The 16,506-nt window shown below is 51.1% G+C and overlaps 1 protein-coding gene across 1 annotated transcript in view; it reads right to left on the bottom strand.

Annotated features, from left to right (window-relative positions):
- The window catches only part of PLXND1 (plexin D1), a gene marked incomplete at both ends in the record, with an annotated part of 74,665 nt that overhangs the window by 41,901 nt on the left and 16,258 nt on the right, over positions 1–16,506 (bottom strand). Inside the window, 7 exons of the mRNA XM_080625508.1 lie at positions 2,141–2,243; positions 3,120–3,228; positions 4,727–4,901; positions 6,221–6,350; positions 7,018–7,118; positions 8,802–8,933; positions 11,785–11,961. Coding sequence (XP_080481634.1) covers positions 2,141–2,243; positions 3,120–3,228; positions 4,727–4,901; positions 6,221–6,350; positions 7,018–7,118; positions 8,802–8,933; positions 11,785–11,961 — 927 coding nt within the window. The remainder of the gene's footprint in view (positions 1–2,140; positions 2,244–3,119; positions 3,229–4,726; positions 4,902–6,220; positions 6,351–7,017; positions 7,119–8,801; positions 8,934–11,784; positions 11,962–16,506) is intronic.

Here is a 16,506-nt window from a genome sequence, read left to right as displayed (position 1 = left end):
AAGCAAAGCACTGGAGAGAGATTTCAGTCACAAGCCTCCTCTCGGAGAATCAAAAGAGTTAAAATAAAACCAGCAGGGTCACAACTGAAAATTCATGTAAAAGCTCCTATGGCCTGGTGTGTCTTCACATGTCACAGCAGCTGGCATAGCTTGCTAGATAAATACACTTTAGAGGACTGATTAACTTGTCGTCTTGCAGCCCCTTCTCCTGCTGTTCATCAGCAGCTAGAAATAGAGCTGATTATATTATTCATGTCTGGATCAGGGCAAAGGGTCTGAACGTTTAAAATGCTGTGGATGAAGCCGGTACGGTGCTGGCTTCCTCGTGGACCAGTTTTCAGGTGCAGCCAGCAACCGTGTGTTTACAGAAAGCTCAGACTGCAGGACCAGGCACCATGTTTCCAGGGCTACAGAGCACCTCTCCCTGCGGCTGCTCACCAAACCAGCGGGAAGAGCTAAGAAAGGCAGAGATGAAACAGGAATGCGCCTAAGCCAGGTGCAGCATTCAACCTAACTGAATCTCTGGAGGAGGAGATCAGAGGCAAGAAAGCAAAGATAGGCACAGTTATCCCTGCCAGAGGGGAACCCTGGATCTTGCTGTCTGCTCAAGGTGATGGGAGTGGAATGGGAGGGCTGGGTGCAGCTCTTCATTACCTGTAGCCAGGGCTCCTTGAGACCTTTGTTTATGACCCTCACGTCCTCTCTCTGGGCAGAAAAGCAGCTATTCCTAATCCATGGTGGTCCCCAGCCCCTCCTGTGGCCCTGATGCTGCTGGCCCTGGAGCACACGCAGCACGAGACCCACAGCTCATGTGAAGCCCCAAAGCCTGGCACCCCCAGAGCCCAGCATCACCAGAGCCTGCATAGCTCCTTGTCCTGGCACTGGGCAGACACTGCAGAGCCTCAGCACATGGGTCCCTCACCAGGAGCAGCCATGAGGAAGGGTTTTCAAGTGCCCAGCACCCATCCAGACAGCAAGAGAAAACACCAGATGCTTTCTGAAACCTGGGAAGTTGACAAAGTGGAGGGTGCTTCCCCAAACCAGAGGGAGCGGATGCCAGGGCCAGCCTTGGGGTCAGCCCAGGGGGCAAGGGTGAGACATCTGACATGGGCCGATCCGTGCCAGTGATGGGCATGGGGAACGCTGGAAGAGCTGAGATGAGCAGAGCACCAGTGCTAAAGGGATATTGAATTTACAGTGTAAAAGCTTGGCTTAGATCTATGTCAGACTGACTGCTAAAAAGCCAATTTTATTTAAATTAACTTCAACTTAAATTTCTGAAGCAGGAACACACTGAGCCTCGGGGTTATTAAAGGTGTAATTTGGAAAGCGGCCATTTTATCCTTTAGATGAGCACCACCAGTGGTGCTCCAGCAAATTATTAATGTACCACAACAGCCTAGCCAAAGCCAAATGGACTGTAAGGTATTGCTACGCTTGGTGTGTTACTCAAACCCAGCTGTCCAGGAAGCGGAGAAGCAGTGGCATTGCTCCAGACATGAGAGGTGATGAAGAGCCAAGGGACAGAGCTGCTGAAGGTACCGGGACAGCTGAATGCTTTAGCCAGGCTGACAGCCTCCTCACACAGACATGCCTCCCGGCAAGGCACAGCACAGCACTGCCGCAGCTTCCCTGCCCTGCATGCATCCCCCTCCTGTGCACCAGCAGAGAAAGGTGTCCAGGACAAGCTGTGGCCAGCCCGTGCCAGCCGCTGCTGGAGGAGACTCAGAGGCTGCCAGGAGGAGCAGTGGGACCGTGCTGAGCACCAGTGCCTGAAGATCCCCAGGGTCATTAGGTGAAGTGAGGCTCAGGCTGGTGACCTCGAGGTACGACGGCCCAAGCCCAGCCTCAGCCCCACACTCTCCTGCACTGCCAGGGAGTGCTGCAAACATGGCGCACACAGAGCAACACCCAAAGTGACCCTTCAGCTCTCCATCGGCTGAGCCTCTGCCAGTGTGATGTGTATCACTGCGTTTCAGACTGTGAGGCAGCCCACAGCCAGGCAGCAAAGCAGCACTGTCCTCAGAGCTGCCCCACATCCACCAAACCCATCTGCCCCATCCCCGGGATAAGGAAAACCACAGCAACAGCACCCGACCGCAAAAGGTGTCCCAGAGCAGCAAAGTCTGAGTGGCCTTACTTTCATCTGCAGTGCATCGTCACATTGCGAGTGGTTGGAAACACAGGCATAGGTGGAGGGGCACCAGTGACACTTCCACCTAGTCGAGAGGCAGCTGGTGCACCTGAAACAGCAAAGGTGCAGTGAGAAGAGCAGGTCTTGGGCTGCTTGTGGAAGCCAAACCTCAGCCATGAGATCGATCTTCACACAGTGTTCAGTCTCTAATGGTGCCCAGAAAAACCCATGGCAGGGGCTGGGTTTTCCTCTCCTCTTCTCCCTGGGAGCTGGGGCAAGTCCCGCGTTCCCTGTGCGACCTCGAAGAAGGCTCTGGAGTCATCACCGCCTGCCCCAGGCCCCAGCTGACTGGGAGCTGCCTCCCCTGCTTAGCAAAATATGCTCTTCTCCCCGAAACCCTCTTTTCCCTTGTCCACTTCTCCAGGGAGCCAGGCAACTGTGCCTGATGAAGGCTCTGCCCATGGTTTGCACAGGGCATGGGATGGCTGATGGGCAAGACATGGGCATCCCTGCAGGCAGGCTCCATGGTTGCACTCCTGAAAAGTGGATGAATGTCTGCAGCTGGCTCCCCTCAGCCCCCTGTGCTGATGGGGGGTACATGGCTGCTCCCACCCAAGGCTGGAAGGGGTGAGAGCAGAGGGAACACGTCCCTCCCTCCCTCACCACCCCCCAGCCGCTGCAGGGACTGCCGGGAGCCCGGCTCCGCTGCCGAAGGGTTAACAGAACAAGCTGGATATAAAAATATGATTCACATTCAAGAAAACCCAACACTTCCAGATGGCTCGAGGCGGCGCGAGGACCCTCCTGTGTAAATCCCTGGCAGTGCAGCCCCAATGCTCCTGCCAAATCCTGCCCAGGCCCCTGCCAGGGGGCTGCACTCCCCCATTAACACCCATGGGGGGACCCTCGTCCGGCCTCAACCGCTCCATCCACCTCCATTGCGCCGGTGCCGTGCAGCCGCTGCCCACACACCCTGGGCACTTACGCTCTCTTCGGATAAATGTTTCCAGTTCTTTTGCAATCGTAGATGGTGAAATTGGCCCGGATAATGTTTTTGCTGTTGACCCGGAGAGCAGTTTCGACAACCACGTGGTCTGAAAGAAACAAGCCAAAGAATATTGGGTTGCAAGAGCCTCTCACTCATGCTCACGCTTAGAAGACAAGACAGACCCTTGGGAAAACAATGGCTAAATCTGATTTGTTTTCTCCAGGGCGTCCTCCGAGCTGCATTTCTGAGCTTCGACCATTCATCTTTTGCCCTCTGACTTCCAGCTCTTCCCTCTTAAATCAACTCTTTACATCACCCTCACCAGAAAAGAACATCGCGACTTTCAGCAGAAAATTCCAGCGTGTGGTGCAAGTGTTAATTAGCAGAGTTCATTATTGCCTTCGCTTACAGTTGGTGCTAAATGATATTTAAAAAAAAATGTGGTAATTAAAACATGTTAGTTATCATGTTTTAAAACCCCGCTCACTTTCCCCATGACAACAAACTCGCAGAGAAGAGTGGAAATCCCTTTTTTGGCTACTTAACACTGACTCCCCATCCCCCAAAATTGCTTAATTTTTTTCTTTTTCTTTGCAATTTTGCCATATAAGCACCAGGCACAAGAGACAATGCCTCTTTCAGAATATGTACAATAAATCAGCCCATTGGATTCCAGAAATTCATTTGGACATTGCTGTAACCAACAATACAGAACAGTTAATGATCCCCCATTCTTTGGATAGCTAGGGAGAAAAACAATGCAGCTTTATAAACTTGCCTATGAAAAGTGGGATTTTCAAAAGGGCTGGCTAATTCTTCTCCTACTGAAGTCAGCCATCTTCAATAGAGCATTCACTCCAGGCTTGAAAGATGGAAATTTGACAAGCACTCAAGTCTGGAATGAAGCATCGCCCTTCTCAGAAGGAGCTACAGAATGGGGCTGTCTCCATCACTAAATGCCAGTATCAGATCTGGTCAGCTTGACCATCAATGCTTGGTTGACTTTAACCACATCTGCTGGTGCATGTCACCTCGTAATGCAGCTCCAAGGAGTCTCAAGATGGACATCCTATTTGGTATCATCTGAAAACTGGGGCATCCTAGAGAACCTCAGTCTGGCTTTTGATCACATAAAAGGGATTAAGAGTTTCTGAGCTGCCTTTAGGTACACATTTGCTCTTCCTCCAGAACCTCTCCTGAAAGGTAGCACATGTTCAGGGGGGAAATTAAACATAAACAATTGAAAATATCAATGTAAGTAGCAACATTATTTCCCCAGGGACAAAACGTTTTTGGTTTAGTACTTACAAAATGTAAAGCAGAAGCTCTAACCAGATAATCTTAATAAAATAAGTATATGAACTGGCTTTTTAATTCTGATGCTTAGAACAAAATTGATAGATTTGACATACTGTCAATTCATGTTAAAGACGGTGGAACTCCTACGCTTTAAAGTCATATGCCCTATAAAACAGAAGCAGCTTGGGTCTTTTTTTCCCTGTACGTGTTATCTGCACGTACAATCAGAGAAAGAAAAAAAGCCTATGAAAAATTACATCCACAGAAGTGATGAGAATGAGCTGAGCTTGTTTTCCCCTACAAACCTTGGTCCTCTGGAAATGCTGGATATTTCTCACGTGGAAGTAAACTGCAATAAATAAATTGGTTTACATAATCTCCAGCAACTCTGGCTACCGTGTGGATGTTGTTTCCATAGTCACATGAAATATTTGTTCCATTCAGGTTTGGGATAGTCCCATTTATTTGTATTATCAGGACCTATATGGGAGAAAAAATAAATCAGTTATCACAGAAAATTATAATTAGAATTTGTCAGTGTTTTCCAAGCTTTTCCTAGGCTAGTGACAGCAAAACAAGTCCTCAGGCAGCATTTTCTTTCATTTGGTGCACTTTGAACTCTCAAAGCCATCTGCATACAAAAGCTTGCTTTGACAGTAAGAGCTCTGTCACCATGCGCTCCAACAACTGTAGCTGGCATGAAAACACGGTCCAGGGCTTCCTCAGGAGACCACTCAGAGGAGGCAGGACCCAAAGGCTAAGCCCTCCCCAGTGCCCAGGCTCTGCTCGACCCACGCTGCCTGCACAAACCGCTCTGTCCCTGGGCTGGGCTCCTCATCCGCTGCCTCCCAACACTCTGCGGAGGGAGAAGAAAGAGGAGGAAGAGCAGAACAAAATTAACCCCTGCTTCTGAGTGCCTGAACCTCCCAGATTGCACCAGTCCAGACCAGGGACACGTGATGGGAGGTGTGGAGCTGGTGAAGCTGCTGGGAGGCTGTGGGAGGCCAGCCACAAGCCAGCATCCTCCACCACACACAGGGACCGAGCGGCTGTGGGGATTTCTTTCTGCCGTCAGCCTCCAAGGGGAAGGGAGGGAAGTTTTGCAGAAAGGGAATGCTTTTGAGGAGGGGGGCCCAGAGAGCGCACAGCCCTGGCTTCCCTGCTGCCGGTGGGTGAGTCCTGGGGGATCTCAGCCCAGCACTCCTGCATGGCAAAAGTGGAGCTGGACTGGTGCAAAGGTCCTGTGGGATCCCTCTCTCCAGCTCTGGTCTGGGCTTTGCCCCAGCTGCCTGCTTAGGAGTGATTGCCCCATGCTAGGACTGGCAGAGAGCTTTGGAACAGAGAGATTTTTGCCATTAGGAGAGAGTCTGTCTTTAAATGAAAAATATTTTGATGAAAACACTTGAAATATAATTCAGATATTGTTAAAAATAGCAACAATTCAACCCAAGAGATGAGCTTATTTAGCTGTCTGCAGCTAATGCTCTGTATTTTGACATTTTGCGCATCTCTGCACTGTGCAGCGCAGGAGCATTAGATGCTGTTCACCAACAGGCTCCACAGCCGGTGTCCTGGGGCCTCTGGGCTGTTGAGGCACAGGAGGTCACCTCCAGGCACTCAAGAACCTTGGCTTGGCTCGGTAGCACACACCAGAGCTCAGCACCCCCACAACCCACACCCGAGCTGTGTGGAGCTGTGTTGCTGTGCTGGAGGAGGATGGATATTTATCAGCCCTGAGAGCAGGTGATGACTCTACAGGACACTGCATGGGATTAATCTGGTATTCACATCAAACGCACCGGGTTCTCTTTGTCGATATTAATCTCGGGCTCCAAGATGGTCATTGAAGGGCACTGTTGCACTCCTTCACTTGTGCTTGCCCAGAAGTTGGCCCCTGTGAAGTTGGTGCACTCGTGCTGCAGAGAACACCTGCAGGGGAACAATGCGGGGTTGATTATGTTTAAAACAGGTGATAAAAATGTTGACTTCCTCATGAGGGAAGATCCTGAGACAATCCTGTGCCTACATCCCTTCCCGCCATCCATGCAGCTAAGCCTAAAGCTTTGTTGCTATATTTAAAGTGTCTGGTTGCCATGATAAAAGCATGTATTCCCACCAGCATCAGCAGAGCACCAGGACTCAGGGTAAGCAAGAACAGGCCAGGCTGAACCCAGAACTGCAGAGGAGAAGGTGACAATTTGTCCAACCTCCAATTTGTAAATGTGGAGTCTAATTCTGTAAATCCCCTTTTGAGTGTGCAGTGTCTCCTACTCATAAATGATAACTGCAAGGGCAAAAGATGGTCTCTAACAGGGTGTTGGCTCTCTCAGTCCCATGGTTGGACGCTTGCAAGATATTCTGTGCACTGACAGCTGACTACAGCATAATAATGCAGCTACACTGAAATCCTGGCTCTGAAGTATCCTGACTGTTTCAGACCAGATGCAATTGTTTTTAAAAGGATGTATTTCATAAGGAACAGATGAAAACTAATGGCAGTGTGACTGTGTGGAAATACAAAAGGCACCAGAAATTCTTGCCTAGGCTTGAGGACCAAGGGACACATCAAAGAGCACTGGGACACAACCAATCCTACCTGGTCTCCATCGTGCACCACCCGCAGTAAGCATCTGCAGCAGCCAGGCACTCCATGCATGTTGAGTACTGGTTGCAGGCAGCCACCTTCACCCGTGTCATCTGCACAACAACAGCACAACTGCTTTCAACTGCTTTACACTACCACAGAAACCTGACCAGGGATGAGCCATTCGGGCCACATGTGAGTGAGGAGCCACCAGCATCTCAGGGGGCTTTACCTGTCAGCCTGGACCAAGCCTTACAGGACAGACAAGGAGCAGACCCTGGCACTGCCGTCCTCCACCCCACACTGCTCAGAGGTGGGTGCTCTGTGTAACGACCACCCCTCGTGGAGCTCCCGCTGCCGGTGCCCCAGGGCAGGATGCCCAAGGGACAGGCCCTGCTGCCGCAGGGTGTGCAGCAGCACTGTGCTACGCTGAGCTGAGCTGCTCCTTTTCAGCCAGCACCTTGGCCATAGCTGTGTGATGGACAGGCTATAGAGAGCCACACCACACCTTTCCGATGCATCAGAGAAGCTTTCACAGCTTGTCCCTCCCTGTGAAATGCTCTCACACAGATGTGCAGAAAGCTCCCTTCTAGACAGAGCTGAATGCTATCTGGCTATTTACATAATGACCAGAAAGCAACACCACTCTGGAAACCTTCGTTTGTAAAGAAATCAGAAACCTCTGGGGACTTGCTCGGCAGGAAAAGTTGGAGCAAAGCCTAAATACTTGAGAAGGAAAACTGAGCCATTTGGTACTGACAATGTGAAGTGCTGAGAGCTCTGAGCTCCCACCAGGCAAGTGCACCACGAACCATGCGCTCCTTAGCCTGACCCCATTGTACCCACAGCACCTTCCTGCTCCCCAGCCCTGCTGTGCTCAGCCTCCCAAACCCAACCCCATTTTGCTCCTGGGGAGCTTCCCAGGATGGCTGATGCTGTGATTCTATGATGCTAATTGCACCAAAGAAAAATTAACTCATCTGGTTTATTGGAAAAGAAAAAGACAGAGGAGAGCATCACAAGTGCTGCGCTGCGTGTTTGATCAAGCCTGAAGGAGGTGCACAGCCCAGCCAGGAGCTGAGCTGAGACAGTCTGAAACATCAGCTAAAGAGGCATCCCCGGAAGGGCTCTGTGAAATGGTAATGACCAGTCTGCAGGGAGGTAGGGCTTGAAAAACAAAAATGCAACGTATAACGTTTGTGGTTCTGCATCTGTTTGGCAGATTAAAATGTAATTCAGGACAAACCACAAGTGCCTGGAGTGCTCAGCTCTCATCTGCTCACCTCATGGAGATGAGGCAGTCTGTTCCTACCTGCTGCAGCATTCCCAGTCTCCACAGAGAGCCCTTCTCTCATCCAGCCCTCCTGCCCGCCAGGCTGAGCAGAAACCTCCACCAGGATCATGTCTGACAGGCAGACTTTTTGTCTGTAGGATCCCCTAAAAGCCTTCTTAAAGACTGCACCGTATTCTCAGCTTCCTATACAGGAACAACCCCTGTTTGTTTCTGCACTCCTCTAAGTGGGGTCAGTTTCGACAGCTTTCACCCTTCTGGCTACCACAAAGAGGGCCAAGCCAGACAAGCCAGTCAGCTCGCTGTGACCCCCACGCTGCACAGAAGAACAACAGGCACAGGTACCTCCCAAAGCCCTTTGACACCCCAAAGCTCTGAGCTTCCTGACTCTGCCCGTTCCTGTGAAAGCAAATTTTAGTGTCCCTTCCTGCTCCCAGCTGAGTGCTGAACACTAAACCAAATGAGGTGCTCAAAGGACTGTTCTGCTGGAGACTGAAGCTCTCACCTGATAGGAGGTCATCAGATAGAGGTAGGTAGAATCAGATGGGTCGAACTGCATGATAGGGTGGACCGGCTCTCCGTAAGCCACTGAAATGGATCTCCTGCTAATAACCTTCATGGTACTGTCCAGATTAATCTGTAGTGAGAGGAAGCCACTCAGTGAGACCATTTTTCAAACACTATGGGGAGGAGATTATTTTTCCTTGGTTATAAACAAGAATCAAAGTGTTATCCATTGGTGTTCCACGTTTTCAAGCACTGTAAATCTCTACACACAGTTTGCAGGCTGTACACAGGGAGCTTTACTGAAAAGCCAGCTCTGTGCCACAGGGAAGGCACTAAGCGGTCTAGAAAGCCCCAGCCATGGCCAGGAGCTGGGTGACGACCAGCGCGGCAGCCCTTGCTCCGTCTGTGCAAAGGCCTCTGTCCGAGAGGCTGGCTGGAAAACTTGCACCCTGCAGCTCTGGCACTGCACGGCTGCTTCCAGCGGCAGTGCTGCCCTGCCCTAATGGAAGTGGCACCAGCCTCCAGCCCTTGTCATGTACATACGTGCGTTTCTGTTACAAAGAACACTGCATTTCCAAGCTTAATAAAAAACAGGGACAATAAATCAGCAACGGGGCTGTGCAACATGGCATCCCCTGCTCCCTGCCTATCTGAAAAGTAAGTGTTGTCATTCCTGGCAAAAAGAAGCTTTCATCCCTGCTAATCCCAAAGACCATGGCAGCTGCCGCAGGACAGCCAAATCCTACCTTGCCTCATGAATCACCAGCTGAAGCGCTGGCACTGATGGAAGAGGCTGCAAAGCATCAGCCTGCCTTTTAGATCTGAATGTCTTGGCATTTGACTTGAAAACTCAGCAAATTAAATGTGGCATTGCTGAGAGGAAATAACAACAGGGCTACACAATTTCGTGTGACAGTCACTTTTCAGTTTGAACCAGAAAGGGCGTGAGGAAAATTCCTACATCCTTACCAGCAAGGGAAGGCAGCAATTGTAAGGACCAAGCATGCTTCTGCTCTCTAAAGTCTGGATTAATTAATTAACATAGGATTAATTAATTCTCACACTAGAGCAGCACCAACACATCCTAGTAAGATAACCCAAGCTCAAAGCAGAGCGCTTTGCTCTGCTAAGAACCATATGCAGGCACTGCAAGCTACTATGCAGAAAAAGAAAGGAACTATCATGATCCCCACTTAGAAACTGGCTATCCAGAAGCTAAATAATTTGCCTGAGATAACCCAAGATGCCCATGATCAAAGTCCCAGTGTCCTTCGCTGTAGCTCTGTGACCACACCCTCTCCCTTCACGCTGAGCTCTGCTCTATGTTTGGCTGTTTCTAGGCACCTGTCCCCAGGTCCCTCTGCCTTCAGGGCTTATTTACCCTACACTTTCACTGCGCTGGCACTTGCCCTGGATCTCTGTGGGCTACGGCCCAGGAGAGAGCCACAGCAGCAGCGCAGAGGGGCAGAGACCAGCAGTCCTCTTGCGGGAGGACACATGCTGCACTGGCGAGAGCAGTGAAGCTCTGAAGCTCTGGGTGACCCCACCACAGCACCTTGTCCACAGACTTCCAGACATGTGGGGACTCGCCAGAATAAACCCTTCCCACCCCCATCTCCTTCCAGGACATCACACCCTGGCACACCATGCCCTGGCCACTGCTGCCTAAGTGCTGTTTTTCCTCTCATGCTGGACGTGGCACTGATAATGGCCTGCACGCAATGCCCGTCTGCAGCCTATCTGATTAATCCCCTATATTTACCCCTGGCAGCCATAATTACTGCTGGCAGGAGCTGGTTGAGCTCTATTCCTGCTCCTTTGCTGTTTTTTCTCAGGCAGCAAATCTGAATGATAACTCACGCAAAGTATCTTGTATCCCATGCCAAATAACAAGGAGCCCCGGAGGTAAAAAGGCTTCTGGTTATGCAGCTGTGTTGTAGAATTAGATTAGAGCTATCTGAGCAAATTATCCCAGCAAAGGGTAGCCAGGAGCCTCTCCCTAATGGAGGCGCAGCAGATAAGGCTGCTTTCTGTGAGATAATAATGGAAGCGGAGCTGTTAACGCTGTGTGAACAGGGGCTGCGCTGCGTGTGGCATGTGTGTCCGCCGCCCTGCACCCAGTCGGGGTGCCAGCGCCCTCCCACCCCGCTGCATTACCTGCCCCTGCAGGCAGAAACCAAAGCTGGGGGTTTCTTTGTGATCGCTCCCACATTTCTGCCAGGAGCGCTTGGGCTCAAGGGAAGAGATTGGATCAGTTTTCTTCTTTCCAAGCATTTCAATCCAATATTTCACGATATGCACCACTCACCCCAGGCTGGGACAAAGCAGGTATCAGCCATGTCTCTGCTCCAGGGCACTTTTCTCCCCACCCCTCTATGGACTTTTGATGCTGAGAGCACACCAAACTGTTGTGGCATGTTGGAATCAAAACTTTCTTTGGCAAACTTCAAGGACTAAAGTTGCTGAAACCCTGGCCTTGCATCTTGGCTCTGTAGCCAGGGTGTTGCAGTGCCTTACATTGCCTTTAGCACGTTGTTTAAAACAGACACTCTATCAGACGCACGGATTCACACCTGCTTTGGACTCAGCTGAGATGAAGCATCTCTTGGTGATTCCCCCCAGTCCACATGGAGCCTTCAAAACCCATCAGCTCGGGGGAGAACTTATTAGAAGTGCTGTCAATACTTAAATGCTGCACAATAACATTACCAGCATAGAGTTCATCAAGAACATCCTGCTCTCATGACAGCCTTGAACAGTAATTAACGGCCACCGGTGGCCAGGCGGCAGGCATCACTGTTCACGTTACGGCAGCATCCAATTACTTCTTCATTGCCGAACGCGAGCGGGTGCTCAGACAAACCCGACAGGATGCGATGTTCCCTGCACAGCCCCGAGGAGAGCCCACCGCCCGCCGCTGCCCGGCCCGGCCCGGCCCCCAGCCCTGCCTCCCCAGGCTGTGGCTGCCGGGCTTCACTTGCCTTCAGGAGTCCTCCGCTGGCGGTGCCCAGGAACACCACGGTGTAGTTGTTGACACTGGCCACGGCCACGGCTGTGAGGCCGCTGTAGGTGAACACGGGGGTCGCTGTGACGGGGTTGACGATGGCCAGCGGGTGCTGCAGGTGAGCTGCTCCACAGTCCAACTGCTCCGGCTGCAGCTGCCGGGAGACACACGTGTCAGCGGGTGCAGCAGGCACCAAGGGGTCCCCATCACCACCACTGCCCCAGGCTTCCTGTGCACAGAGCTGACAGCACTGCTGTGCCCAGGGAAGGCTCCTCACCACCAAGCCATGGGAACAGGAAGATGTAACTGGTTAATTCAGGAGCAAGAGCTGTGATAGACCCTCCTTTGTGCTTCCCAGATCTACCTCAGAGCCAAATCCAGACCAGGCTTTGCTGGAGATGAGCTGTTGGAAAAGCTCCGCCCTTGCCCATGCTACGGGGCAGGATCAGGGCAGTGTGGGGATTACTGCTGGAGCACTCTAGAAGGGCATCCTCCAGCCAAAGGCCCATGTACTGTAGCAGCACTCTCAGACCTCAACACAAAAGCCTGGCGCAATGCTGAAAGGAGACAAGGGGGCTCCTTGTCCCCTCTCCCACCAAAACAGAGTCCTGTTCTCCAGCACAGGGCTGCCTGCAGGGGAGGTTTCTCGGCCCCCAAAGCGGGAGCCCTCCCAGGGGCCACCTGCCCTGGTCCCACACACTGCCCAGTGCTGCGGGGTTCTCCCTTCCTGCAGGTCAGCGCTCGGGATCAGGGATCAGGAGCGTGTGGAGCTGTGCTCAGCTGCAGACCAGACACCATCTCCAGCTCCTGCCTTCTCAAAGAAGCTTCCTTCTCGTGAGACCTCACTTGGAGTATTGTGCACAGTTCTGGTGTCCTCAACATAAAAAGGACATGGAACTGTTGGAACAAGGGAGGTTGTGAATGCTCCATCCCTGGGCAGCGTTCAAGGCCAGGTTGGACAAAGCCTTGGGTGGCATGGTTTAGTGTGAGGTGTCCCTGCCCATGGCAGGGGGGTTGGAACTGGATGATCTTAAGGTCCTTTCCAACCCACACTATTCTATTATGTTCTGTTCTATTCTATTCTATTCTATTCTATAAACAAAAGGTGAAGCAAAAGGTTTTTCCAATAAAAGCTCAAAATGTTATTTCCCTGCAAGTGAGTGAGGAAGTAACTGAGGCCAGAGCCAACGGGAGGAGGGGGAAGCGTGCTGGCGACTCTCCGGACTGTAAAACCTGGCTCTGGTCTTGCTGCTACTGCAGTCAACAGCAAAATTTCCACTGGTCTTCCACTGGGACAGAATGGGATGGAGCAGCTGTCAGGCAGGAGGCGGCACTGCACTGTTGGACATGGAAGGAAGAGCAGCAGCTGCAAAACTGCCCAGAAACACTAAAGCCACCAACCCCATCCACCCTCAGCCCTGGGGCAGAGGCTGGTACCAAGGCACCCGTGTCCATTTGCTAGCCGGTGCCAAAGGGCAAAGGCAGAGAACAATTGCTAAGGACTCCTCACCTGTGAGCCTTGTCTCTGGGCAGGCGTCTGGCTCCTTTGGCCCGAAGCAAACCAACAGACTTCACCATACCGTGCTAAATTAATTAGCACAATTGCTGCATGACCACAGCATTTGGAAACGGGAATGATGCCTCATATTCCTCCTACCCTGCTGAGACGCACCCAAGATTTATGACCATTCTTGCCCTGAATCCTTCAAGACTCCCCTTGTAAATTCTGCTCAGACGATGCGAATGGATTCAATGTCTGAACATCACAACAGTCTCACTGCCGACAATTTACCCGCTGTCACTCCTGCAGCAGCTTTTATGAAGAGCTGTGGGTACAGCTGAAGCCGTTCAAATGATGGGCACGTTTCAAGGGCCATTACCACATCATCTACACTGTCATTTCAGGCTCATCTTAAGAGAAGCCACAACTGGGCTGTCACCCTTTGCAGTGTGGGCATGCGGCTGCAGGGATGATGTGCAGGTACCTGCAGACTGCCCGGACCACACCAAATTCAGGCCTTGACTGCAGGAAGTGGTTACACAAAGCTCTAGACAAAAGACCACTGGTGGGCTGCAACCCACATCCCTAAAACTAAGCACATTTCACGCCTTACTGAACTCAGCCCTAACATGGATATTCCTTCCAAAATAATCATCAGAAGTGCTAATTTAAGCAGAACAAATGCAGGGATTTGAGGCTGTATCTGTTAAGAAACTGGACCACGTGCTTCCACCAAGCCAAAGTTGACAACCAGCCTGTTTAGCATAGTCTCTCCTCCAAGGACTGAGTGCACAAGGGCCTGTATTTTAATTCCCTTATTATCATTATTATTTCATTAATGGAACCAGACTAAATCTTCAACTCTTCCCTCTCTCCATACGGTTTAGAAGATTAGGCAAATCTTCAGGCTTCACAGCGAGAGTGTGAAACCCAGGCAGGATCACCCCTCTGCATGGACCCTGGGCTGGGGTGCACTTCCAGCCCTCCTGGCCATGACATGTGTGGGGTTGGTGCCCCACACTAGAGAACACATCCCTGGGCAACCATGGGGAGGAAACTTGCTAAAACCCAAACTGCATGTGCAGCAACTGGTTTGTGTCTCCATGAGTGAAGAGGTGGGAGGAAAGGAGCCCCCACAGGCCACCATCCACAGCACCCTCTGCGCAATGGCATGCACAGCAAATTCCCCTGTGCTGCAGAAGAGCTTATACCCCTGCCCAGGGGCAGCACGATGCTGCAGACACACCCAGGGCTTATTTCCCTGCTGCAAGCATGCTGCCGGAAACACCAGACTGGGTCCTCTCCACAAAACCACCCTGTTCTCAGTCCCTGCGCCCCAGCAGACACCAGACCCGCGCCACTGCTGCTGCTGCTGATCGCGTCAAACATGGAGCAACAAAGACTGATTTGAAAAACTTCCTCTGCTAAAGCAAGTGCCAAGCAGGAGGTAACATGCTCAGAGCTTCAGCCTGGTTCACATGGGACCAAGACAAAAGGATCAAGTGTTGTGGATGGAAGGGACTTTGCTAAATGCATTTTGCAGTTTTATGGCATTTCACCCTATTAAAAAAATAAAATCACAGCCCAAATTCTTAAGTGTGTCTGTTTTCCCCCGTAATTGGGCCACACAACTATTTTATACCATACAGAGGGCACAGCAAGCCATTCATGTTTCTGATTTAATGGTCCCTTTCACAGCTAGACCCTCAGACATGCACTTGGTTTATTTATTTGCCTTGGGAATGATTATCTCTAGTCCCTCTTCATTACCCCTCACCAGTATTAACCACCTGAAGCTCACAAGCCTCCCTCCCCTGGGAAACTCAGGCACATCAGGGCCCACCTGGGAGCCCGAGAGATGCTCAGCACCTCCTCTTGCAGCAACTGCCCACGGAGCCGATACAGGCACTGGTGTGCCAGCAGACACAGATCTTTCTTCTCACAGGGGGCAAGATCACGGGAAGTTCCTTATCTGCCGCGCCTGCCTGCTTATAAATCATGCATTTCAGAGCCAATATCAGCACCAAGTGTTTTCCATGGTAAACAGGATGTAACTATTCTAACACTGGCTAAGCTTTATTTGACCCGCTTACATCCTTCCTCTGAAACACCTTTCTTTAAATGACATCAGCTCTTCCGATGGCAGGCAGCAGGAGACATATGGTGTTTCTCTCTCTCGGGTCCCAGGGTGGGGTAACACACTTTGCTCTGCTCTCTGTACACCACAACACTGAGGGGACATCTTCATTCTGTCACGTTACAGTAAACAGGATACTGCCAAGTCACATCCTTCTGCAGACAGCAGGCAATCACCACAGCTTGGGAAAACACAATTAAAGGCTTTCTCCTTGTGGAATGGGTTAAATCTTGCTCTATCTTAAATGAAACTACCCTACAGTAGTGGAAGGTGGACAAAGGGACTGTGAGAATGATGACCCTAGGCCCACTGTATGAGAGAATCTGGTTAGAGGCCATCTTAAAAACCTGAACGTACACAAGTCCATGGGACCTGATGAAACCCATCCATGGGTCCGGAAGGAGCTCACAAATGAAGTAGCTAAGCCACTGCTCATCGTATTTGAAAAATCATGACAGTCAGGTGAAGTTCCCGATGCCTGGAAAAAGGGAAATATAACCCCTATTTTCAACAATGGGAAAATGGATGACCCAGGGAACTAGGAATCAGTCAGTCTCACCTCTGTGCCTGGCAAAATCTTGGAGCAGAATCTCCTGGAAGGCATGCTAAGGCACGTGAAAAACAACAAGGTGGTTGGTGACAGCCAGCATGGCTTCACTAAGGGGAAATCCTGCCTGACCATTTTGGTGGCCTTCTATGATGGGGCTATGGAACTGATGGACAGGGGTAGAGCAGTTGACGTCATCTACCTGGACTTGCGCAAAGCCTTTGACACTGTCCCACATGACATCTTTGTCTCTAAATAGGAGAGACATCAATTTGATGGGTGGACCACTCGGTGGATAAAGAACTGGCTGGATGGCCGCACGCAAAGAGTTGTGGTCAATGGCTCGATGTCCGGCTGGAGACTGGTAATGAGTGGTGTCCCTCAGGGATCGGTGTTGAGACCAGTCTTGTTCAACATCTTTGTCGGTGACATGGACAGTGGGATTGAGTGCGCCCTCAGCAAGTTTGCCGATGACACCAAGCTGTGTGGTTCCGTTGATACACCAGAGGGAAGG

The sequence above is a fragment of the Psittacula echo genome (assembly GCF_963264785.1).
Source record: "Psittacula echo genome assembly, chromosome: 9".
Classification (NCBI taxonomy): domain Eukaryota; kingdom Metazoa; phylum Chordata; class Aves; order Psittaciformes; family Psittacidae; genus Psittacula; species Psittacula echo.
This window is presented reverse-complemented; position numbering and strand designations above follow the sequence as displayed.